A 26793-nucleotide genomic window follows, 5' to 3' on the forward strand; every position below is an offset into this window, starting at 1 on the left:
CAATGGGGTGCATGATGAATATGAAGAAATTGAGACAAGTGAAACACAGTAATTAGGGAGGCAAAGGGGGACTAGAAATTAAATTATCATGGAACATAAAACAAAACAGTAAAATATTTTTCATGCACATCAATAAAAGTGTTGCGAATAGGACCATTAAGGAATAGATAGGATAATACCACAGTATTGGCAGAAATATGAAATAACCATTTTGTTTCAGTGTTTATCAGGGAGACAGGACAGATAGACATGACCTTGAATGATGATCTAAGAAAGAAATTGCACTTGAAATTGAAAAGGGATGTTTCGAATAAACCAAATTGAACTTGGATAAAACTCCCCATTCAGCTGGATTGCATCCATCCATTTAAAAATAATCTAGGAAAGAGCTAGCAGAGACATTAATACACATATTTAACAATTTGTTGGAAAAGGCGAGGTGCCAGAATCTGGTGGATAGTTAATGTCATTCCTACATTTAAGAAGGAGGACAGAACATACCAAGGGAGATCAGCCAGCTTAACATCAGTGATAGGAAAATAAAGGAGTTCCTACTAAAGGAGAGAATAGAAGAACATTTTTTAAAAAAACAATACTCAGCATGGGTTTCAAAAGGAAAATATTTGATTGACCTTATTGAATTTTTTGAAGAGGTAACTGAGAGAGCAGACAATGGTAATGCAGTAGATGTATTTTGTCTGGATTTTCAAAACACCTTTGATAAGGGGTCCTATAACAGACCAATGAATAAGGTCAGAGAAGCTAAACAGAGAGAGTGGGAGTAAAGGGTGGCTATTGAGAGAGGCAGTATGTAGGAAGAGTTATTCCACAAGAATCAGAGATTGTAACACTCCTGTTTACAATTTGCATTAACAAATGGACCTTGGAATCAAAAACACAACTTTTAAACTTGCAGGTATCAAATTGGGGGTGATTATCACTGCTTAGGAAGACAAATTACTGAAGGAAATTAACAAACTTAGCGAATAGGCAAATAATTGACAAATTAAGTTTGACGTTGATATATGTGATTTGGTAAGAAGAATACGGAGATGAACTGTCACTTGGAAGGTGCAGGTCTAGATGGGGTACAAGAGCAAAGGGAGTACAAATATGCCAACCACTAAAAGATGTATCACATGTTAGTAAAGCCATTAAAGAAAAACAAATCAAAATCTAGGCTTTATTTCTAGAGGGACAGAATTGGAAAGGGACGTTTTGCTGAACCTGCATTAAATCTCGGTGAGACCATTCTTTGAGCATTGTGCACAGTTCTCGTCAACACATTGTACAAAAGATATAGAGGGAGAATGCAGAGATTTACAGGAATTTGTTTAAAATATTTTTATTCAAACTAGGGCATACATAGACAAACATGCTCAATCAAAAACATAATCCCCATAATTCAGTGGGCAGCACGGTAGCATAGTGATTAGCACAATTGCTTCACAGCTCCAGAGTCCCAGGCTCGATTCCTGGCTTGGGTCACTCTCAGTGCGGAGTCTGCACGTTCTCCCAGTGTGTGCGTGGGTTTCCTCCGGTTGCTCCGGTTTCCTACCACAGTCCAAAGGTGTGCAGGTTAGGTGGACTGGCCATGCTAAATTGCTCTTAGTGTCCAAAATTGCCCTTGGTGTTGGGTGGGGTAACTGTGTTATGGGGATAGGGTGGAGGTGTGCGGTTGGGAAGCGTGCTCTTTCCAAGAGCCGGTGCAGACTCGATGATCCGAATGGCCTCCTTCTGCACTGTAAATTCTATCAATAATTCAACATTTTCTCGCCTTAACAAGCATCCCCCCCCCCCCACCCAACCCCCACCCACCCACCCAACCAACCACTAGCACGAACAGGTCCTCAAACAGGGAAACAAACCGCCTCCATGTCGCCCGGAACCCCACCTCTGAGCCCCGAAGAGCAAACTTAATCTTCTCCATCTTAAGGAATTCTGCAACATCCCCCAACCAGGCCGGCACACTCGGAGATGATGTTGCATTAACCTGGTGCATATTCTCACTCCAAGCCCCCCATCTCAAGTCCGTGGCCAGCATCTCCTCGTACTTCCGTTTCACCTCCTCGATTGACACTTTCCCGGTGTCCACCAGCCATCCGTAAATATCTGCAATCTTCCGATCCCCCAACTCATCTGGCAATAACAACCTGTCCAGCAGTGCGCGCTCCGGCAACCGAGGGAACAAGGCCCCCCTCAGCAACTCGTATCCTTCCTGCGACTCCCCAAAGCTCCACAAACAAGTCCCTCACGTGTTCCACCCCTCCCCTGTGCTGCCGCCTATATGTTGCATCCAATCCCACCGGGGCAAACCAGTGATTCCCACAAATAGGGCCCAGCACTGAAATAACCCCCACATAAAAATGCCACCTCGGCTGGTTCCAAACCTTTAGGAATGAAGCCACCACCCAACTCACCGTTTACTTCCCCGGGGCAAACGGAAGCAGGCCTCAGCCAAAGCCCTCAGATTTGCCCCTACGCACAACGCCTCCTCCATCTGCACCCACTCTTACTCCATCCTCCCCCCAAAACTGCTGGACCTTCTCCGCATTTGCAACTGGAGTGCAAACCCCCCCCCCCACCCGCCACTTCCTTTGTAAAAATACCCGCCAAATCCATGACGTCTTGCCAGCCCATATGAAAGCAGAGATTAACTCGTCCATCTGACCAAAAAACATCTTTGGCAAGAATATCGGGAGGGACTGAAACATAAAGAAATCTTGGCACGATGTGATCTTCTGCACTCGCCCAACTTATGAAAGTGGAAGGGGCATCCCACCTCTTTAGATCACCTTTCACCCCCCTCCACCAAGCCAGCCAGATTCCAGTTATACATGTTGGCCAAACATGAGCCACCTGAATACCCAGGTACCCGAATCTACTCCTTACCAGATTACATAGCAGGGCACTCAAATTTGCCCCTCTGCCCAGGGCATTCACCAGAAACTCTTCACTTTTGGTCATATTCAATTTGTAGCCCCCAAAAGGTCCAAACTCCTCCAATATACCCATCTTCCTATCCATACAATCCAACAGATATAGAAACAAGTCACATACATACAACGAGACTCTATGGTCCCTGCCTCCCTTTACAATGACTGACCACTCCCCTGATGTCCGGAGCGCGATAGCCAAGAGCTCAATAGCCAAGGCGAACATATGTGGTGATAACGGGCGCCTCTGCCTCGTACCCCTGTATAGCCAGAAATCTCCCGAGCTGATCAGATTTGTCCTAACACTAGCCCTGGAGCCGCATACAACAGCCACACCCATGAAATAAACTTGAGCCCAAACCTGAACCTCCCCAAAACCTGGTACAGATACCTCCACTCTACACTGTCGAATGATTTCTCTGCATCCATAGCTACAACCACCTCCGGCAACCTGCCCTTAGCAGCGTCCTAACCACATTCAATAAACCTCTGATATTACTCGACAGCTGCCTCCCCTTCACAAAACTCATCTGATCCTCTGGCAACATCCCAAGCACACACTCATAAAGAACACCCCCCCCCACCCCCCCACCCCTTCACCACCCCCACCCCCCCAAAGCTGGTCTACCACCTTCACTTTAGTTAACAAATCCAATTCCCCCAGCAGCTTCTTCGCTCCACCAAGAGTTCTTTGGTCGGGGCCACAGAGTACGGACTATCTACCTCCAAAATAGCATCCACCAATCACCGTCTTTCTACCCTCTCCAACTTACCCCCATGGACCTTGTACGCATCACTCTCTCTCCCCACTCCATCCCCACCGCCTTCAATTCCTCCCAAAACATGGAGACCGAGACCTCGCCGTTCTGATATACTTCTTAATTACAAAAGCCATCTTTCCACAAAACTTTTCATCCACCAGTAACGCCGGGTCCATCCTCCCTGGGGTCCCTGTGACTTACCCACACCCAACCTCGCATTCATAGAATTTGGTGAGTGGTCCGAAACCACAATCGCCCCATATTCCTCCCCCACGATTCCCAGGAGAATTGAATTGCCCACCACGAAAAAATGTATACGGGAGAACACCCGATGCACATAGGAGGAGGAAAACTCCCTCCGTTCCGGGTGCCAAAACCTTCATGGATGCACCCCTCCGTCAATTTGAGTCATAAACACCCCTAGTTCCTTCGACATTCCTGACCTAACTACTGCCCTTGGGATTGATGGGTCCAACCAAGTCGCCACCCAATATTAATTTGTGAGTCTAGATCCGGGACCCCTCTTGACTTGTGGAGTCAAATCCAGAATGAAATGTCTGACCCGTCCATCCCTTTCACAACCTCATCTGTTCCATAATCTGCAAGTGCGTCTCCTGAAGAAACAGTACCTCTGCCTACAAACTTTTCAAATGTGTAAATACCTTAGACCACTTAACCGGCCCATTCAACCCCCGTACACTCCAAGTCACTATCCTCACCAGGGGTTTCTGACCCCCCTCCCCATTTAAATCCACCAACCCAATCCATCTCACAGCCCTCTGCCCCCCAATTCCTTTTCTTGTCCGAGCCCATGCAAAATGGCCACTCACTCCACTCTGTACTGCCTTCGCCCAATACATTGTCCACCCCACCTGCATCACCAGCAACCCCCCCCAACCCATCGCAGCCCCGACCCACACATTGCTTCCGCTCACCAGCATGCTTGCTAATGTGTCAACTCCCACCTGAAGACTGAAACAAGGGCCCCCACCCATACATCCCCTCCCCCCAAATTGTCTACCCACCTGCAACCTTTGGAAGGATCCCAGCCCCGCTTCCGCCCCCTCACCTAGTTCTTTCCCCTCTCCCAACCAACAGGAGAAACACACCCATGAGTCTGACCCATCCCCCTTCAACCATTGTAAAATACCTGCAAGGCAAACATATGGAAATAGAAAACATTGGTAAATGTTATACACACATTTAAAAAAATCCAAAACACCTGAAAACATTCCCCCATCAACCTTCCTCCAAACTATGCTCTTTAATAAAGCAGTGTGCCTCTTCAGCTGACATAAAATAATATTCCTTCCCTTAAATGTCACCCAAGTTTGGTCCAGTACAGCACGCCAAACCGTACCTTAATTTGGATGAGTACTGCCTAGGCTCGATTAAAGCCAGCCCACTGCTTGGCCAGGTCGACAGCAATGTCTTTGTATATTTGGATCCGCTGGCCCTACCAAGTGTAGTCTCCCATCGTCCTCGCTCACCTCGAAGATCTGCTCCTTCACCTGGAATCGGTGCATGCTCACCATCTCCACCCTCGGTGCCTTCCCTGCTCTCGGCTTTCCCGTAGCAGTCAGTGCCCCCGATCCACTCTGGGGCCTTCTGACAGATCCCTTCATATAACATAACAGTGCAGAACAGGCCCTTCGGCCCACGATGTTGCGCCGACCTGTGAAACCACTCTAAAGCTCATCTACACTATTCCCTTGTCGTCCATATGTCTATCCAATGACCATTCAAATGCCCTTAATGTTGGCGAGTCCACTACTGTTTCAGGCAGGGCATTCCACGCCCTTTCTACTCCCGGAGTAAAGAACCTACCTCTGACATCTGTCCTATATCTATCTCCCCTCAATTTAAAGCTATGTCCCCTCGTGCTAGACATCACCATCCGAGGAAAAAGGCTCTCACTGTCCACCCTATCCAATCCTCTGATCATCTTGTATGCCTCAATTAAGTCACCTCTTAACCTTCATCTCTGTAACGAAAACAGCCTCAAGTCCCTCAGCCTTTCCTCATAAGATCTTCCCTCCATACCTGGCAACATGCTGGTAAATCTCCTCTACACCCTTTCTAATGCTTTCACATCCTTCCTATAATGCGGCGACCAGAATTGCACGCAATACTCCAAATGCGGCCGCACCAGAGTGTTGTACAGCTGCAACATGACCTCATGGCTCCGAAACTCAATCCCTCTACCAATAAAAGCTAACACACCGTACGCCTTCTTAACAACCCTCTCAACCTGGGTGGCAACTTTCAGGGAGCTATGTACATGGACACAGAGATCTCTCTGCTCAGCCACACTACCAAGAATCTTACCATTAGCCCAGTACTCTGTCTTCCTATTATTCCTTCCAAAATGAATCACCTCACACTTTTCTGCATTAAACTCCATTTGCCACCTCTCAGCCCAGCGCTGCAGCTTATCTATGTCCCTCTGTAACTTGTAACGTTCTTCCGCACTGTCCACAACTCCACCGACTTTAGTGTCATCTGCAAATTTACTCACCCATCCTTCTACGCTCTCCTCCAGGTCATTTATAAAAATGACAAACAGCAGTGGCCCCAAAACAGATCCTTGTGGTACACCACTAGTAACTGGACTCCAGGCTGAACATTTCCCATCAACCACCACCCTTTGTCTTCTTCCAGCTCGCCAATTTCTGATCCAAATTGCTAAATCTCCGTGAATCCCATGCCTCCGTATTTTCTGCAATAGCCTACCGTGGGGAACCTTATCAAACGCTTTACTGAAATCCATATACACCGCATCAACTGCTTTACCCTCGTCCACCGGTTTGGTCACCTTCTCAAAGAACTCAATAAGGTTTGTGAGGCACGACCTACCCTTCACAAAACTATCTCTAATCAAATTATTCCTTTCCAGATGATTATACATCCTATCTCTTATCATCCTTTCAAAGACTTTGCCCACAACAGAAGTAAGGCTCACTGGTCTATAGTTACCGGGGTTGTCTCCCCTTCTTGAACAAGGGGACAACATTTGCTATCCTCCAGTCTTCTGGCACTATTCCTGTAGACAATGATGACATAAAGATCAAAGCCAAAGGCTCAGCAATCTCCTCCCAAGCTTCCCAGAGAATCCTAGGATAAATCCCATCCGGCCCAGGGGACTTAGCTATTTTCATCCACCAGCTTCGCCAACATCATTGACACTCGTTCCCTCCACCCTCTCCGGCAGGCCGACAATGCGTAGATTCGGCCACCTGGGCCGATTCTCCTGGTCGTCCACGCTAGTTTTCAGCTCCTTGCAGGCTGCACCCAGCATCGCCACCTCCGCCTCCAACTCCACAATTCGATCACTGTGGTCCATGACCACCCTTTTCACCTCTTGGATCGTCACATCTTGCGTCTCCAGCAGCTTCTCCATCCGCTCCATGGCGCCGCAAAGAGGGGCAACCACTCTCTCAATCGGCTTTGACCAATCCTCCTGTATCTCTATTATGCTGACTAGGTTCTCCTTTAATCAGCCCTACCAATTGTTCCACTGGAAATGGGGTGGATGACGACGACCCCCAGGTCTCCACCATGTCTTCTATAACTGTGTCATGCAGACCCTCCACCTCCAACACCATCGCCTTATTCGACATCAGCTGGGTGCAATAACCTGCCGACTTCCCACCATGGAGGAGAATTCACTCCCCACCACTTATTCCACAATCCTTCCTACCAAAGCGCACCTTAATCAGACAGAAAGGGCCAAAACCGAAACCTTCAAGCAACAGCTCCCATGTGTGACTGATCAGCCCAGATTTACAAGGATGATACCAGAAATGCTAAATATCCATATCAACAAGGGATTGACAGGCTGGGTCCCTTCATTTTTCAAAAAAGACAGAAGGGTGACCTTAGAGGTATTCAAAATTACTGATAAAAGTGGATACGGAGAGAATGATTCCTCTTGTGGGAAGTGGCCATCAATAAAGCATAATCACCGCAAAATTCAATGATGAATTAAGAGATTCTTCATTAATTAGTGGCAAGAATGTGGAACTTGCTACCACAGGAGTGGGTGAAGCCAAAAATATAGATGTATTTAAGGAGAAGCCGTATGATGATAATTCTGGTTATGATGACAGTTTTGGACAAGGAAAAGTGGGCAGAGGCTCAAGTGGATTATAAATACTGGCATGGTCTTGTGAGATGGAATAGCCTGACTCTGTACTGTATAGCCTATAGTACATAACTACCTCTTCCTAGTCATATACCATCTTACTTTGGAAACACTCAAGAACAACAAATGCTGGTCTTACCAGACATGAATACATTATTATTATTTTTTTTTAATTAAAACTAATGGAATACTGGGATTTATGGCAAGAAAAGTAGCATACAAAAGTTAAGATCAATCGACTTAAAACTTTAATAGGAATCCAATGTTTAGTTTTGAGCTCCATGCTACAGATGAGGTAATAGAATGCAATGCAGATTCACTAGGGTGCTGCTTGAAATGAGAAAACACCATTGTAAAGGGAGATTTGAAAATTGGAGTTGTTTTTGTATTTTAGTATAGCAGATGAAATAATGTGGGTAATTTGATAGAGGTGTTTAAAATCGTCAAGGATTTAAACAAAGTACATAGAATCAAAACTGGATGCTAGAACTAGGATATACAAGCTTAAATATGAAACAGGTTTAGAAGAGAGCAGGAAAAATTGTATACAAAAGGTTGTGAGGCTCTAAAATGAATCAATGGAATAAGCAATTGCTCCAGAAGCCATGTCAACATTTAGGATTAGACCAATTGCCAATTAAAGAAAAGGGGGCTAAGAGGGATATTGGAACAGGGTAGACACATGAAAATCAGACCACTGTGTAAAATAATAGAATGGTTTGTTTATATGTTGTAATTTCTGTCAAACAAATGTTCTAATGACATTTTTTGTCATCACATCACATGTTTCTAAAGTTTCATTTCCGGGAGCGGGAGAGAGAGAGAGAGAGAGAGAGAGAGAGCCGGAGCGCAGCTTGGGATTCAGGTGGGTGTTTAAACTTGCCCCCAGGTTCCAGCGGCCTTCATTTCCGGGAGCAGAAGAGAGAGAGAGAGCCGGAGCGCAGCGAGTGCAGCTTGGGATTCAGGTAGGTGCTTAAACTTGCTCCAGGTTCCAGCGGCCTTCATTTCCGGGAGCGGGAGAGGGAGCGGGAGAGAGAGAGAGAGAGAGAGAGAGAGAGAGAGAGAGAGAGAGAGAGACGGAGCGCAGCGAGTGCAGCTTGGGATTCAGGTAGGTGTTTAACCTTGCCCCCAGGGTCCAGCAGCCTTCATTTTCAGGAGCGGGAGAGAGAGTCGGATCGCAGCGAGTGCAGCTTGGGATTCAGGTGGGTGTTTAAACTTGCCCCCAGGTTCCAGTGGCCTTCATTTACGGGTGCAGGAGAGAGAGCCGGAGCGCAGTGAGTGCAGCTTGGGATTCAGGTAGGTGTTTAAACATTCCCCCAGGTTCCAACGGCCTTCATTTTCGGGAGAGGGAAGAGAGCCGGAGCGCAGCGAGTGCAGCTTGGGATTCACATCACATGTTTCTAAAGTTTCATTTCCGGGAGCGGGAGAGAGAGAGAGCCGGAGCGCAGCTTGGGATTCAGGTGGGTGTTTAAACTTGCCCCCAGGTTCCAGCGGCCTTCATTTCCGGGAGCAGAAGAGAGAGAGAGAGCCGGAGCGCAGCGAGTGCAGCTTGGGATTCAGGTAGGTGTTTAAACTTGCTCCAGGTTCCAACGGCCTTCATTTTCGGGAGAGGGAAGAGAGCCGGAGCGCAGCGAGTGCAGCTTGGGATTCAGGTAGGTGTTTAAACTTGCCCCCAGGTTCCAGCGGCCTTCATTTTCGGGAGAGGGAGAGAGAGCCGGAGTGCGGCGTGGGATTCAGGTAGGTGTTTAAACTTGCCCCCAGGTTCCAGTGGTCTTCATTTCCGGGAGCGGGAGAGAGAGAGGGAGCCGTAGTGCAGCTTGGGAATCAGGTAGCTGCTTAAGTGTTTGATTTTTACCTCTATTTAAGTTGGGCGGTTGCTAAACCCGAGACACTACACTTGTAGTGTCTCCCACCCTTCCACCTCCTCTAACCTAAGGGGTGAGTGAATATCAGGTAAGCTCTCTCTTTTCTTTTTCTTTTATCCGCAAGTTATAGCTTCAGATTTTCGGCGGGCGCAGTGGCCAGGGGTCTGTCGGGAAGGTAAGTTTACCCTTTAAAAACTTACCTTGCGGGAGAAGCGGCCTTCAGATTTTCGGCGGGAGCAGTGGCCAGGGGTCTGTCAGGAAGGTAAGTAGCTGGGAGAAATTTAACTCTTTGTGGGTTGGTAAGTATTGTGATTGCTAAGTAAAATCCTCATTCCTTTCACTTATTCATTATTTGATATTATATTTGTAATCAGTTAAGGTAAAGTGTAAAAATAGCAGGAGATCCCAGACCTGTGTTATGCATCTCGTGCTCAATGGGGGAGTTCAGGGACGCGGCCGATGCCCCTGACTCCTTCATGTGCGGGAAGTATGTCCAGCTGCAGTTCCTGTTAGACTGCATGACGGCTCTGGAGCTGCGGATGGACTCACTTTGGAGCAACCGCGATGCTGAGGAGGTCGTGGATAGCACGTTCAGTGAGTTGGTCACACCGCAGATTAGGATTGGCGAGGGAGACAGGGAATGGGTGACCAAAAGGCAGAGAAAGAGCAGGAAGGCAGTGCAGGTGTCCCCTGCGGTCATCTCCCTCCAAAAAAGGTATACCGTTTTGGATACTGTTGGGGGAGATGACTCACCAGGGGAAGGCAGTAGTAGCCAGGCTCATGGCACCGTGGCTGGCTCTGCTGCACAGAAGGGCGGGAAAAACACTGGCAGGGCTATAGTCATAGGGGATTCAATCGTAAGGGGAATAGTCAGGCGTTTCTGTGGTCGAAAACGAGACTCCCGAATGGTATGTTGCCTCCCGGGTGCACGGGTCAGGGATGTCTCAGATCGGCTGCAGGACATACTGAAGGGGGAGGGTGAACAGCCAGTTGTCGTGGTGTATATAGGCACAAACGATATAGGTAGAAAACGGGATGAGGTCCTACAATCAGAATTTAGGGAGTTAGGAGATAAGTTAAAAAGTAGGACCTCAAAGGTAGTAATCTCAGGATTGCTACCAGTGCCACGAGACAGTCAGAGTAGAAATTCAAGAATAGTCAGAATGAATATGTGGCTTGAGAGATGGTGCAGGAGGGGTTCAGATTTTGGGGACATTGGAACCAGTTCTGGGGGCGGTGGGACCATTACAAATCGGATGGTCTTCACCTGGGCAGGACTGGAACCAATGTCCATGGGGGTGCTTTTGATAACACTGTTGGGGAGGTTTTAAACTAATGTGGCAGGGGGATGGGAGCCAGATTAGGAAGTCAGAGGTCAGTAAAGAGGCAGCAACTAAAGCCAGTAAGGTACTAGATAATAAACCCAATGTGACTAAGGGGAAGAGGAGACAGGGAAGAGATGAAGAACGCAAAAGGACAGGTGGTCTGAGGTGCATATGTTTCAATGCGAGAAGTGTAGCAGGTAAGGCAGATGAACTCAGGGCTTGGATTACTACTGGAAATATGATGTTATTGGTATTATGGAGACTTGGTTGAGGGAAGGGCAAGACTGGCAACTAAATATCCCAGGGTATAGATGCTTCAGGAGGGATAGAGAGGAAGGTAAAAGGGGTGGAGGAGTTGCATTACTGGTCAGAGATGATATCACAGCTATGAATAAGGAGGGCACGATGAAGGATTTGAGCACTGAGGCAATATGGGTAGAGCTAAGAAATAGGAAGGGTGCACTTACGTTGTTGGGACTTTACTACAGGACTCCCAAAAGCGAGCGTGAAGTAGAGGTACAAATATGTAGACAGATTATGGAAAAATGTAGGAGCAATAGGGTGGTCGTGATGGGAGATTTTAACTTCCCCAACATTGAATGAGACTCATGTAGTGTTGGAGGCGTAGATGGAGCAGAATTTGTAAGGAGCATCCAGGAGAGTTTTTTTTTTTTTAAAGAGCAGTATGTAAATAGTCCAACTCGGGAAGGGGCCATACTGGACCTGGTATTGGGGAATGATCCCGGCCAGGTGGTTAAAGTTTCAGTCGGTGATTACTTTGGGAATAGTGATCACAATCCCGTATGTTTTAGAATACTCATGGACAAAGACGAGAGTGGTCCTAAAGAAAGAGTGCTAAATTGGGGAAAGGCCAAGTATAACAAAATTCGTCAGGAGCTAGGGAGTGTGGATTGGGAGCAGCTGTTTAAGGGTAAATCCACATTTGAAATGTGGGAGTCTTTTAAGGAAAGGTTGATTAGTGTGCAGGACAGACATGTCCCTGTGAAAATGAGGGGTGGAATTGTGAGGCTAGCTAATATGAAAAAGGAAGCATACATAAGATCTAGGCGACTTAAAACTGATGAAGCTTTGGAGGAATATCGGGAAAGTAGGACAAATCTCAAACACGCAATAAAGAGGGCTAAAAGGGGTCATGAAATATCTTTGGCTAACAGGGTTAAGGAAAATCCCAAAGCCTTTTATTTGTATATAAGGAGCAAGAGCGTAACTAGAGAAAGGATTGGCCCACTCAAAGACAAAAGAGGGAATTTATGCGTGGAGTCAGAGGAAATGGGTGAGATTCTTAATGAGTACTTTGCATCGGTATTCACCAAGGAGAGGGACATGACGGATGTTGAGGCTACGGATGGATGTTTAAATACTCTAGGTCAAGTCGGCATAAGGAAGGGGGAAGTTTTGGGTATTCTAAAAGGCATTAAGGTGGACAAGTCCCCAGGTCGGGATGGGATCTATCCCAGGTTACTGAGGGAAGCGAGGGAAGAAATAGCTGGGGCCTTAACAGATATCTTTGCAGCATCCTTGAGCACGGGTGAGGTCCCGGAGGCCTGGAGAATTGCTTAGATTGTCCCTTTGTTTAAGGAGGGTAGCAGGGATAATCCAGGGAATTATAGACCTATGAACTTGACGTCAGTGGTAGGCAAACTGCTGGAGAAGATACTGAGGGATAGGATCTATTCACATTTGGAAGAAAATAGACTTATCAGTGATAGGCAGCATGATTTTGTGCAGGGAAGGTCATGTTTTACAAACCTAATAGAATTCTTTGAGGAAGTGACAACGTTAATTGATGATGGAAGAGCTGTAGATGTCATATACATGGATGTCAGTAAGGCGTTTGATAAAGTTTCCCATGGCAGGTTGATGGAAAAAGTGAAGTCGTATGGGGTTCAGGGTGTACTAGCTAGATGGATAAAGAACTCGCTGGGCAACAGGAGACAGAGAGTCGTGGTGGAAGGGAGTGTCTCAAAATGGAGAAAGGTGACTAGTGGTGTTCCACAGGGATCCGTGCTCGGACCACTGTTGTTTGTGATATACATAAATGATCTGGACGAAGGTATAGGTGGTCTGATTAGCAAGTTTGCAGATGATACGAAGATTGGTGGAGTTGCAGATAGCGAGGAGGACTGTCAGAGAATACAGCAAAATATAAATAGATTGGAGAGTTGGGCAGAGAAATGGCAGATGGAGTTCAATCCAGGCAAATGCGAGGTGATGCATTTTGGAAGATCTAATTCAAGAGCTGACTATACGGTCAATGGAAGAGTCCTGGGGAAAATTGATGTACAGAGATCTGAGAGTTCAGGTCCATTGTACCCTGAAGGTGGCAACGCAGGTCGATAGAGTGGTCAAGAAGGCATACAGCGGACAGAGGAGGATTGGCACTACCGAACTTGGGCGATTACTATTGGGCCGCCAATGTGGCAATGATACGTAAATGGATGATGGAGGGTGAGGGAGCGGCGTGGGAAAGACTGGAGAGAAAGTCCTGTAAAGGGACGAGTTTAGAGGCGCTGGTGACGGCGCCGCTACCGATCTCACCTAAAAAGTTTACCACGAACCCGATGGTGGCGGCAACATTAAATATCTGGGGACAGTGGAGGCGACAGAGAGGGGTGCGGGGAGCCCTGGTGGGGTCCCCAATCAGGAACAACCATAGGTTCGCCCCAGGAAGAATGGATGGAGGATTTCAGAGCTGGTTCCAGTTGGGAATTAGGAGGGTGGGAGATTTATTTATAGATGGGACTTTTGCGAGCTTGGGAGCATTGGAGGAAAAGTATAAGTTGCCCCGGGGAAATTTCTTGAGATATATGCAGGTGAGGGCATTTACTAGACAACAGGTGAGGGAATTTCCATTGCTCCCGACACAGGGGATACAGGACAGGGTGCTTTCAGGGGTGTGGGTCGGAGAGGGCAAGGTGTCAGAGATTTACCGAGAGATGAGGGAAGAGGGGGAGGAGTTGGTGGGCGAACTAAAAGGAAAGTGGGAAGAAGAACTAGGGGAGGAGATAGAGGAGGGTATGTGGGCTGATGCCCTAAGCAGGGTAAATTCCTCTTCCTCATGCGCCAGGCTTAGCCTGATTCAATTTAAGGTGCTACATAGAGCACACATAACGGGAGCAAGATTGAGCAGGTTCTTTGGAGTGGAGGACAAATGTGGGAGGTGTGGCGGGAGCCCGGCAAACCACGCACATATGTTTTGGGCATGCCCGGCACTGGAAGGGTATTGGAAGGGAGTGACGGGAGTGATTTCGCGGGTGGTGAAGGCCCGGGTCAAACCAGGCTGGGGGTTAGCTCTATTTGGAGTTGCGGAAGAGCCGGGAGTGCAGGAGGCGAAAGAGGCCGACGTTGTGGCCTTTGCGTCCCTAGTAGCCCGGCGCAGGATCCTACTCATGTGGAAGGAGGCGAAACCCCCCGGACTGGAGGCCTGGGTAAATGATATGGCGGGGTTCATTAAACTGGAGCAGATAAAGTTTGCCCTGAGAGGATCGGCTCAAGGGTTCACCAGGCGGTGGCAGCCATTTCTCGACTACCTAGGGGAACGTTAGAGGGAAGACAGATGACCAGCAGCAGCAACCCAGGGGGAGGGGGGGGGGGGGGTGGAGGGGGGGTTTAGTTTAGGTCAAAGATAAAGGGGTTTTGTTACTTGTGTATTGTTTAAAATTTCTGTATTGTTATTGTTGCGTTTGCTTTGTAAGAGGGGAAAAATTGTTGTTTGGGAAAAAATTTTCAATAAAACATTTATAAAAAAAAAAAAAAAAAAAAAAAAAAGAAGGCATACAGCATGCTTGCCTTCATCGGACGGGGTATTGAGTACAAGAGTTGGCAGGTCATGTTACAGTTGTATAGGACTTTGGTTAGGCCACATTTGGAATACCTCGTGCAGTTCTGATCGCCACATTACCAGAAGGATGTGGATGCTTTAGAGAGGGTGCAGAGGAGGTTCACCAGGATGTTGCCTGGTATGGAGGGTGATAGCTATGAAGAAAGGTTGAGTAGATTAGGATTATTTTCGTTGGAAAGGCGGAGGTTGAGGGGGGACCTGATTGAGGTCTACAAAATTATGAGAGGTATGGAGAGGGTGGGTGGCAACAAGCTTTTTCCAAGAGTGGGGGTGTCAATTACAAGGGGTCATGATTTTAAGGTGAGAGGGGGGAGAGGGGGAGAGTTTAAGGGAGATGTGCGTGGAAAGTTTTTTTACGCAGAGGGTGGTGGGTGCCTGGAACGCTTTGCCAGCGGAGGTGGTAGAGGCGGGCACAATAGCATCATTTAAGATGCATCTAGACAGATATATGAACGGGCGGGGAACAGAGGGAAGTAGATCCTTGGAAAATAGGTGACAGGTTTAGATAAAGGATCTGGATCGGTGCAGGCTGGGAGGGCCGAAGGGCCTGTTCCTGTGCTGTAATTTTCTTTGTTCTTTGTAGATAAAATGGCAAGTATTTTTTTTAACATATCAACTGCAAATCTCATAAATGCAATACAGCTTTTCATCACTGCAGGCAGCCCACACAAATCATTAGCCTCAAAGGTGCATCAATAATTAAATACAGGTTTCTAATATGCTGAACTAATAAATAAATAGAAGAGTAAATCATTTGTAGCTCGACATATGCAAGAATAAAATGATGCTGGGTGGTGAAGATGCAGCAAAGTGCATCTCCAGAAAGCAATTTCTCATCTTCTGTAGTGTTTCAATGATGTGTAATGATAATTTTCCCTCCTGGCTAGTTCTTAAAATATTTGAAATTATAGTGTGCCTGACCAAATGTATACATCAAGCTCAATTATTGGGAATGTACTTACATTGCTAGCCCAACTGCATCTAATTTTTTGAATCATGAATTCCTCAGTAAAGTTTAAATGTAAAGAGCAACTGAAGATAGACAAGTAGTTCCCACCCCCCTCAACGTACTGCCTAAGTGATGACTCAGAGTCTGCGCAGCTCTCCGAATGCACTAAGTTAAGGGGCTCAAGGTTTAATTAAGTAAACTCTGGGAATTGGTTTTATATTTCCACCCCCTCCGGGGATAGACAAAGTGGAATATTCCGCAATTGTGATATCAGACCACGCTCCACACTATATGGACGTGAGGCTGGAAACGGGCAGGGCCCAACGCCCCACATGGAGGTTGGACGTTGCCCTACTAGCTGACAAGGCCTTCAATGAAAAGATTTAGCGGGCCATAGCAGAATACACGGAGAACAATCAGAACGGGAAGGTCTCGCCCTCCACGTTCTGGGAAGCGCTAAAGGCCGTAAGAAGAGGGGAAATCATCGCTTTCAAAGCGTAAAGAGATAGTGACGAAAGGGCGGCTGGGCAGCAGCTGGTCGACTCCATACTGGAGTAAATACTCCGAGGCCCCGACCTTAGTGCTCCTGGCGGAGAGGAAAGAGTTACAAAGGAACTTTGATCTGCTCTCCACCAGGAAAGCAGTGCACCAACTCCACCAAGCATGTGGGACCCTAGACGAACACGGAGACAAAGCCAGTCGTCTATTGGCACACCAGCTGAGAAAGCAGGCAGCCAGCAGAGAAATTGCACAAATCAGGGATACCAGAGGCGCATTACAAACAGTGCCAGAAAAGATCAACAAGGCATTCAGGGCCTTTTACCAAGGGCTGTACACCTCAGAGCCCCCAACGGGGGAGTCCAGGATGAAACAATTCCTTGATGGACTGGACATACCAGTCGTGGGGGAGGGCAGAAAACGGGGCCTGGAAGCGCCACTAGCACTGGGAGCGATCATGGACCACATAAGCTCCATGCAGGCGGGGAAGGCACCGGGACCGGGCGGATTCCCGGCAGACTTCTACAAAAAATTTGCGACAGCACTGGCCCCGCACCTGCGGGAGATGTTCACAAGACTTGCTGGCCAATGGCACACTGCCACCCACGCTAGCACAGGCCTCAATCTCGTTGATACCTAAGAAAGATAAAGAACCAACGGAATGTGGGTCATACAGATCCATCTCACTGCTGAACGCAGATGCCAAAATACTGGCCCAGATTCTAGCCAAAAGGTTAGAAGACTGCGTGCCAGAGGTGGTCGCAGAAGACCAGGCGGGATTTGTCAAAGGTAGACAGCATACCTCCAACATCAGGCGCCTGCTGAACGTGATAATGACCCACTCCGGGGAGAGAACACCAGAGGTGATCGTCTCCCTAGACGCAGAAAAGGCCTTCGACAGAGTCGAATGGAAATACCTCATAGAGGTACTGGAGCGGTTCGGGCTTGGATTCACCTCCTGGGTAAAACACCTATACAAAGTTCCCATGGCGAGCGTACGGGTAAACAACACCAACTCCCGATACTTCCAGCTGCACAGGGGCACCAGACAAGGATGCCCACTGTCCCCGCTGCTGTTCGCCCTAGCGATCGAGCCACTAGCAATTGCGCTCAGAGCGGCAAAAAGCTGGAGGGGGATCCGAAGGGGCGGCAGAGAGCACAGAGTCTCACTCTATGCAGATGACCTGCTCCTCTACATCTCGGACCCGCAAAGCAGCATGGACTGAATCATCGTGCTCCTGAAAGAGTTTGGCGCCTTTGCGGGCTACAGAGTCAACAAACCCAACATGAGCAAAAGCGAGATCTTCCCGATACACCCACAAGTAGGTAGGGCAGCACTAACGGGGCTGCCATTTAAACAAGTCGGACTCAAATTCCGCCACCTGGGGATCCAAATAGCCCACGACTGGAAAGGGATCCACAAATGGAACCTTACCAGTGTGACGGAGGAAGGAAAAAAGGACCTGCAAAGATGAAGCACACTCCCACTCTCCCTTGCGGGGAGAGTACAGACGATCAAAATGAACGTACTGCCCAGGTACCTCTTCCTTTACAGAGCCATCCCGAGATACATCCCCAAGGCCTTTTTCCAAGCAGTAGACAAACTAATCATGGCGTTCGTATGGGGGGGGGTGGGGGGGGGGGGGGGGGGAAGAGTGCTAGGATCACAAAGAAGGTCTTTCAATAAACAAAATCAAGGGAGGGCTAGACCTCCCAAACCTACAATTCTACCACTGGGCGGCGACGGCCGAGCGAATAAGGGGATGGATCAAGGAGCCAGAAGCCGAGTGGGTGCGCGCGGAAGAGGCCTCCTGTAAGGGAACCTCCTTCCGGGCCCTCGCCACAGCGGCACACCCATCCCCGCCCAGAAAACACTCCAAGCAGCCGGTGGTGATAGCCACCCGCCAGTCCTGGAACCAGCTACGGCAGCAGTTTGGCCTGACCAAAATGTCAGACAAAGCTCTTATCTGTAACAACCATAGGTTCACACCAGCACGGACAGACGCCACCTTCAAAAGGTGGAGACAGGACGAGGGGACGCTGACAGTCAGGGACCTGTACATTGACGGCACGGTCGCGACACTGGACGAACCGACAGAGAAATTCCAGCTGGCCAGGGGGAACGAGCTAAGGTAGCTGCAGCTCAGAAACTTCCTATGAAAGGAGACAAGGACTTACCCACAACCGCCACGACAGACATTACTGGAAGAGTTACTGGACGCAAGCATATTAGAGAGAGGAAACTGTCGCGACATGTACGACCGACTGGTGGAAGGGGCTGACACCGTACTGGACAAAACAAGGTGGTAATGGGAGGAGGACCTGGGGATTGAGATAGGGTGGGGACTCTGAAGCGAAGCACTGCATAGGGTCAACTCCACCTCTACCTGCGCACGGCTCAGCCTGACGCAACTAAAAGTGGTACATAGAGCCCACTTAACAAGAACCCGTATGAGTAGGTTCTTCCCGAAGGTGGAGGATAGATGTGAACGGTGCCAAGGAGGCCCGGCCAACCACGCCCACATGTTCTGGTCCTGCCCCAGACTTGTGGGGTACTGGACTGCCTTCTTCGAGGCAATGTCCAAAGTGGTGGGGGTGAGGGTGGAGCCATGCCCGAAAGTGATGGGTCTACGGGGTTTCAAACCAGCCAGATCTATTTCTGGGGAGGAGGGCAGACGCCCTTGCCTTTGCCTCCCTGATCACCCGACGTAGAATCCTGTTCGGCTGGCGGTCAGCAGCACCACCCAAAGCTGCAGACTGGCTGTCGGACCTCTCGGAATCTCTCCAAATGGAGAAAATTAAATTTGCCATCCGAGGGTCAGACAACAGCTTCCACAGAACGAGGGAGCTATTCATCAGATTGTTCCGGGACTTGTTTGTGGCCAACAAACAAGCAGAAGAATAGCCAGGAACCAGGGGAAAGCAGCCAAAGCATGAGAGGGGGAGACAACTCAGTATAAGAGGAAGAAAAGGCGAACCAGGGGGGGGGGGGGGGGGGGGAAAGAGAGAAAAGGCGAACCGCAGGGTGGGTGGGGGGGAAAGAGAAAAGACAGGGAACTATAGAGGAGAGCCAGGGAGGTGGGGGAGGGGAGGAGAGGGGAGGGGGTGGGAGGCAGGGAAACGTTAACCAACCTGACGTCCACAGGAACAGAGAAAAAGGAGAATACAGGTGGAGGACGGGAGGACCGGCTAAAGCGGCAGCGTGCACGAGAAGACAACGGCAGCGAAATCCGACCGGGAGAAGCGGGGGATAACACCGGCACCAGGCCCACTCGAGGATTGCCCTCCGGAAGTGCCTCGCCGGCACAAACGGATGCCTACTTACATATATATAAATATATCATATCCTGTGTGCATAACGGCAAAATATACTCTGTGCAAAAATACAATAAAAAATATTTATATTTGCACTCCCCGCTGCATTGCTCAGCAGAACCTGTCATGCCCAAAGACTAACTTCCAATACAGCACACTCTTTGGATATCTTTGGATATAATGTAAAAGAACAAACGCAAAACTGCATACAGGTTGGGTGTCCTTTACCAGAAACCCTCAGGGTCGGTTGCATTTCTGCTTTCAGAACATTTTAATTTTTGGATACCACATACCGCGTAGACTAGCTATAGACTAAAGTAAACAAAATGGCTAGAAAAGTAAGATGCAACACCAAATAATAAATACAGGGTACCTATAACGAGCTTTTTTGACCTGTTCACCACAAAAATTGCAAGGTATACAGTGCAGACAAACAACTAGACTTCCTGTGCTAAAGGTCGATGAGGTTTAAAAAAGTGCTGTTTTTGGATGTGTTCCGTTTTCGGATTTATGGATAAAGGATACTCTACCTATATTTGCATTGACAGCAAATCTTGAACAGAATTCAACTTTTCATTTGCGGACAGTGCAGGCACATCATTAACCTTAACGGTAGCTTTCCCTACATCAATAATTATATTTAAGACTCATCTTATTCAGGTTGAGCTAACAGATAGAAGAGTTGTTTTTATTGTCTTATGCAGAGCAAATGAGTAGTTTAGGCCACTCTTCTCTCTGGTTTAGAAGAATGAGATGAGATCTAATTGAGGTATACAAGATGATAAAAAGTATTGACAACGTAGACGTAGAGGGAATGTTTCCCCTTGTGGGACAACCTAGAATGAGAGGTCATAGATTTAGGATAAGGGGTAGCAGATTTAAAACAGAGATGAGAAGAAATTACTTCTCTCAAGAGGCCGTGAATCTGTGGAATTCACTACCCCAGAGTGAGGTAGATGCCGGGACATTGAGTAAATTTGAGGAGTTAGATTTTTAATTGGTAATGGGTTGAAGGGTTGTGGAGAATGGGCAGGAAAGTGGAGTGGAGGCCAAGAGGAGATCAGCCAACATCATATTGAATTGCAGAGTGGGCTTAAGGGGCTGAATTGCCTACTCCTGCTCCTAGTTCTTATAGCCCAATACAATCAACAATTGGCCTGGTTTGGGGGTGGGGGAGTTTGAAGAGAAGGAAGCCAAGTGCATGACCACATATCAAGACATTATTTTTTAAAAACAAGGATTTAGTAACTCCTAAAAGAATGTGTAAGAAGTATTATCTTTATTTTAATTCCATACTGCAACAAACTTCATTGCACATTTTTAAGAGCATTCTGTTCCAACACATGGTATTTACTACAGTTTTGGTGCATTACAGTCACAGACACTAAACAAATCTTAATGTTTTCATCATAAAACAAACTTATCAAGTTCAGCATGCTTCATTTAAGTTTTGTATTGCGAGGCTAGTCCAAAAACTTTGGTAGGAAAGCAAAAATCCACAAGAGACAGTGTTTGAAACAGTTAGGGACAATCTCTGATCCAAAAAGATAGCCAACAGTGACACTTAGGAGCATGTATGTGTTACACATGTGTATGTGTTAAGGATTTCTGCAGTATTTACAAACAAAATAACTAATTCTCTGATGCAATTGAAGTGGTAGGATCAGGTACCAGGAAGAATGCTGTTCATTGCTTCAATACAAAAAAAAGCATTAACAGCAGCAAGAGGCCATAGGCCCACTTGAAGATTTCTGCTGGATACCAGCTCTTACAACTAATAGAACACTATTATAGCATACCAAAAGGGATGCATATGAATAAACGTCTAGCCTAAGGCTGTTCGCAACTGGCAGGGTCACCACTACTGGTCTCCCTTCAGCTCTGCTAACTAGATTTCAGTCATTACTCTAACTCGAAGCTGATGGTAATATTCTTTTACTTGTATATTCAAGCAGAATCACAGCTCCCACAGGTATTCTGACGTATCACAGACATAGCATGCACAAGATATTAAATTCAAAAAGTTACTTATCTGCAAAGATAACATTCAGAATGATAAACAAACAACTGTGCTTACTTTGGAGGACCAAGGCTGCAAACAGTTGGCATAGCAACGTACAAGGAAAGCCATTTCCTGGATTAAGAAAGAAAGTTTCCTTTCGTAAAAAGGGAGAAAAGAACAAAAACAGCTTATGGAACACAGCAAGCTGGAAGTCACTTGAGGAAATTTAAGCCCATTGCAGTTGAGGTAGCTGAATACACCAGGCTGACTTTATAAACCTGCCAGTCCAGGGATACTGCAGAACACCACTGGAGGCTGCGCAAGCTACTGCGTGTTTCTCAGTATGCTAGTGCAGCAGCAAAATGTCACAATTAATCCAACCCCAGTTTTCCAACGAGAACTTCTGCATTCCGTATTGCAAATGAAATGCTGAGGAGCTGCAGCTAGGATAAAATCACATGATACCGAGCCATTTCCTACTATCTTTGCTTGTTTCCTCAGCTGGTCCCTCAGGAAAAGTAGCTATTGATTGGATGCTCCACAGCGAGATGAAATATCTAATAACAGAGAAGGGAAAAAAAGGGTGGGAGGAGAATACAGCTACAGCAATGACATCATTTCCAAGAGAGCTCATTGGAAACTGCAGCAGATCAATCAGCTCAGCTATCTGAAGCTGCAGACACAATGGTGATCTGAATCAATTCTGTAAATATAAGCCATACAAAACATACACAGCACATTAGTCCTCAAAAAAACAAAAGCCATGCTCACATCAAATTAGCAGGCTTGCAAATTAATGAACAGAAAAAAAGCAAATTTAATTGGTTTCATCTTAAAAACTATTTGTAAAAATATTCTGCCAAACAGTACAGATATTGTGGATGATTTACAGTGGCTCTCAAATACTGTTGTGCAAAATTATCTTTCCATTCAAAGCTCATTAGTGACAGTTAACAATCATTTAGCATTGTGCTCTATAAAAATAAATTTAAAGTCTTGATCCCAGATTGCAAAGACTGCAACCTTTATGCAGATAAATGTATGCTTTAAACTCCAAGTTAGTGAAAAAGAATAATGTAAAAGATCAGTTTAAATATAGTATCAAGAAAACTATCAATTCACTCGTCACAGATTCTCTCAACAAGCAATACTGTCACCTGCTTCCTTTAGTTTCAAACATCTAAACAGCACTGTATAATTAATAAGGTTAGCATTTTACAGATCAACATGAGCGTTCAATTGGAATTTTTTCTGAGTAAATTTGCTGAGTAGTTTGTTCTTCCTTAATCCTGGTTTTGCACTGTGCTAATAACTAGCTAAAAATGTAAGCTGCAAGAAAATGATTGCCAATATATAATTTTTTATAGAGTCCCATTCAGCTTCACAATTAGCTAATTATACTTTATGTATATATCAGGGAGGAAAATATGTATCAAGAGACTGGTTCCCTGTTGCGGTGGCATTGAAATGCTGTCATGCTATACTAAGTAAGAAAATATAATCATACACCCCTTCCTAAAGTATTATTAATGATATTTTACACAAATCTGTCCCTTTAATGTCTGATTGTTTGATTTCAGATCCCATTACTGAGCTTGTGTAAATGTGGTAACTAAATTTTATTTCCTGTCAGTTGCCCTCAAGTGGGATGACATCATCCTTTTTCTTTGCTCACCAATCAAACTTCAGCAATTGCAGTTCTCTGGAGTATTTACCTATGAGATTATGTATGCAGTATTGCTTCCAAAGCCTAATACTATATCACAAAAATGAGAGCTGAGCATTGGACTAATATTTCACATCTTTTCAATCCCTTTCTTAATCAAATGCATGTTTATTCACTCAAGTAAAGCGCAAAATACATCACAATTGTAAATCAGCCCTGCTTTCAGAATTTTATATTAAGATTTTAATAGACTAATGGGGTCCAAAGTCTCTACTCCAACATAATCCATACAACTCATACTGGACCACTTATATGGGAGACAATGTGCGTCTATTTAACCCCTTCGCATAAATGAGTGTTTGATCTACAAACAAAATTATGTCTAGGTTAGCATTAACTAATGTACAGGATGTTCCACAGTAGTGAACAAAACTGTGGTGAATTCAGAAAATATCAATAATCATAACCGCACATCTTTAAATATGGCACACCTTTAATTATCTATTCTAAACCTATGGGTTACAAAACAGTTTTCTCCTAATTATAATAAAACAGAATTTTCATAGTTAGGTGCTACAAATCATGGCCATTTCTGGGAGCAAGTCAGTAAATCAAACACTATAATGCAATAAGACACTTGTTTTGTAAAGGAACATAGATGTCAGCTGTGGCAGAGTCAGAAGGTTGTGGGTTCAAGTCCCACTCCAGACTGGAGTAGAAAATTATAGGCTGATTCTCCAAGGCAATGTTGAGGGAGTGTTGCACTGTCAGGAAGACAGTCTTTCAAATGAGACATTGAGTTAAGGCTCCCTCTGCTCTGTGGACATAAAAGATCCCTTGGCACCACCGTGTGAAAGAACAGTCGAGTCCTTCAGGTGTCTTGATCAAATATTATCAATCAACATCACTATCACAGTGATATTTGAGAGGCCGTGCGGTGTGCAAATCAGTTCCTGCAATTCTTAGAAGAATGGCTACAATTCAAAAAATTGCCTGCAATGCATTTTGACGCCTGATGGCAGGCGGTAAGGGAGGAGTTTCCTGGTCAGCCATACTGCAGAAGGCAAAAACAAACAACCGCAGCACTTTTCGAAGCATAACCATGGACCATTCCAATGATAGACCACAATGCCCCCTACACCCTCTATGGGCATGGTACCTAAAGGAGGAGAAAAGCATTTTGAGACATCCAAAGGCCATGAAATGTAAATGTAAAGTGCGAGTCTTTCTTTTACACCAATCTCATAGCAGGATATGTCTAACAGTCTAAAGTCTAACTTTTGTTAAAAACAAATTATTCCACATGCATTATATTATATATTAATTGGGTGTTTAATTGTAGTCAGGTACTGACATCCCCTTGTGCTCCTATACATAGGAGCAGACTGAAAGTGTTGAGTTTGCATGTAAAGAAAAGTTTACAAGTGTGCAAAATCTAGGCTCCAGTTGTATCTTTCACCTCCAGGCAACATGTTACAATAGGTGTAGGGATGAAATACGCAATGGACACAAGAGATTCTCTCTAGGTACCACCTACTTACCCATAAGGGAAAGTACACGCCAAAATATACCAGTGTTCATTTTGACTCAAGTGTGATGTTGCCAATCAGAATTTTATATTAAGATTTTAATAGACTAATGGGGTCCAAAATAAGATGTTCCACTGTACTTTGCAAGTTTCTCCAATATGTTTGTGAAGATTTGCACCCCTCTAGTGCTCTTCCTCCAATTTTCCGTCTTTGACAAAGCACAAGGTCTATATTTGGATTCTCTAATCCAGATCATCGGTGACATTGTCCTTTTTCATTATTTTGCAACATCTGCTATCATAGAATTTACAGTGCAGAAGGAAGCCATTCGGCCCATCGGGCCTGCACCGATGGAAAGGGCACCCCATTTAAGCCTACACTTCCAACCTATCCCTGTAACCAAGTAACCCCATCTAACCTTTTTGGGCACTAAGGGCAATTTAGCGTGGCCAATCCACCTAACCTACACAACTTTGGACTGTGGGAGGAAACCGGAGCACCCGGAGGACACCCACACAGACATAGGGAGAATGTGCAGACTCCACACAGACAGTGACACAAGCCGGGAATCAAACCTGGGACCCTGAAGCGGTGAAGCAACTGTGCTAGCGACTGTGCTGCCCTTCATTTCACTTCAATTTGTGTTACTGATTATAGTTTTTGGTGAAGTCTAAATGGCAATGGATCATGAAGTTGTCTGAACTCATCATCCATTTTGCATAAATATTAGGTAAGAAACACACTGCAGGGGCTGGTTTAGCTCAGTGGGCTAGACAGCTAGTTTGGGATGCAGTACCAGGCCAGCAGCAAGGGTTCAATTCCCGTACCAATTGAGAATTCTGAATTCTCCCTCAGTGTACCTGAACAAGCGCCAGAATGTGGCATCTCGGGGCTTTTCACAGTAACTTCATTGCAGTGTTACTGTAAGCCTACTTGTGACAATAAAGATTATTTACCTTTACCTCAAATAAAAACGAACAAATTTCCTAGTCAAAATCTTCTGAATACTTCGAAAAACCCCTAGTCAAGAATTATTTATACATTAAAGCACACTACAGTTGGCTTGGGAACTTGTCAGTTGATGTAGACACAAAATTAAGAAGAGTCTTAATTATTGATCAAGAGTTGTCAGTATCAAAACAGCAAACAAATCTGTTCAAGTACATTGTCATGTAACCTCCCATTTTAGGAAATTATAAAATTGGAAAAATAAGTTAAATACATTGTGTATTCATAGTGTTTTTAGTGTTTCCTCAAAGTAGCCTTGTAGCTGATCAGGAGCACTTTAAGAATAGGATGGTATGACATCATCAGCAATATGAACGGGCAAACGGGCAGTCTAACATTGCCGCCTGTAATGTTAACATCTGAATCCATGGAATTGGAGCTAAAGCAGCTCAACAGTTGAGTTCAAGCACAGGAATTCACAATATGCCAACTGAAATTCTTACACAAACACGACTCACACTTACCATAGGTGTACAAAAACCGGGCACTCGGCAGCAGATTGAGATTGTTGTAAAAGGAAACAAGGCTCAGGCAAAAGTTGCAAAAAGCAAAAGCCAAATAAAACTGGCAAGCTGAATCAAGGAAAGTGTCCACATGGTACAAAAAGGACATGAGAAGGAACTCGATTCATAGTTCGAAGGCAAACATCAAATGTACTAGCTATTGCTGGTGCCACAAACAGATATTTGGTCACTCCATTACTGGACGATCAGCCGGTGAATATGGAGGTGGACGTTGGGGCAGCCGTCTTGCTGGTGCCAAAGACTGTTTATCAAGAAAAGCTCTAACATGTTTCTCTGCAACGTTCAAAGATAGTGTTAAAACCTACACTGGAAAAGTGGTTCCGTTGAGGGGGCCATATTGATTCTTCTTATTGGGCAGTCCTTCAGGATCGAGTATGACTTGCTTCCACTCCAGATGGTGGGTTCTGTG

The 26793-nt window shown here is 45.9% G+C and overlaps 1 protein-coding gene across 9 annotated transcripts in view; it reads right to left on the reverse strand.

Annotated features, from left to right (window-relative positions):
• The window catches only part of LOC140427034 (rap guanine nucleotide exchange factor 6-like), a 541878-nt gene that overhangs the window by 262107 nt on the left and 252978 nt on the right, over positions 1-26793 (reverse strand). Inside the window, exon 1 of one of the 9 annotated variants that reach the window (XM_072512465.1) lies at positions 21733-22161. The exons of the other annotated variants lie outside the window; for them this stretch is intronic. Within the exon in view, the coding sequence (XP_072368566.1) occupies positions 21733-21786 (54 nt within the window). The 5' untranslated portion in view covers positions 21787-22161. Of the gene's footprint in view, positions 1-21732; positions 22162-26793 lie in introns of those variants that run through there. 9 annotated transcript variants of the gene reach the window in all.

The sequence above is a fragment of the Scyliorhinus torazame genome, chromosome 7, assembly GCF_047496885.1.
Source record: "Scyliorhinus torazame isolate Kashiwa2021f chromosome 7, sScyTor2.1, whole genome shotgun sequence".
NCBI lineage: Eukaryota > Metazoa > Chordata > Chondrichthyes > Carcharhiniformes > Scyliorhinidae > Scyliorhinus > Scyliorhinus torazame.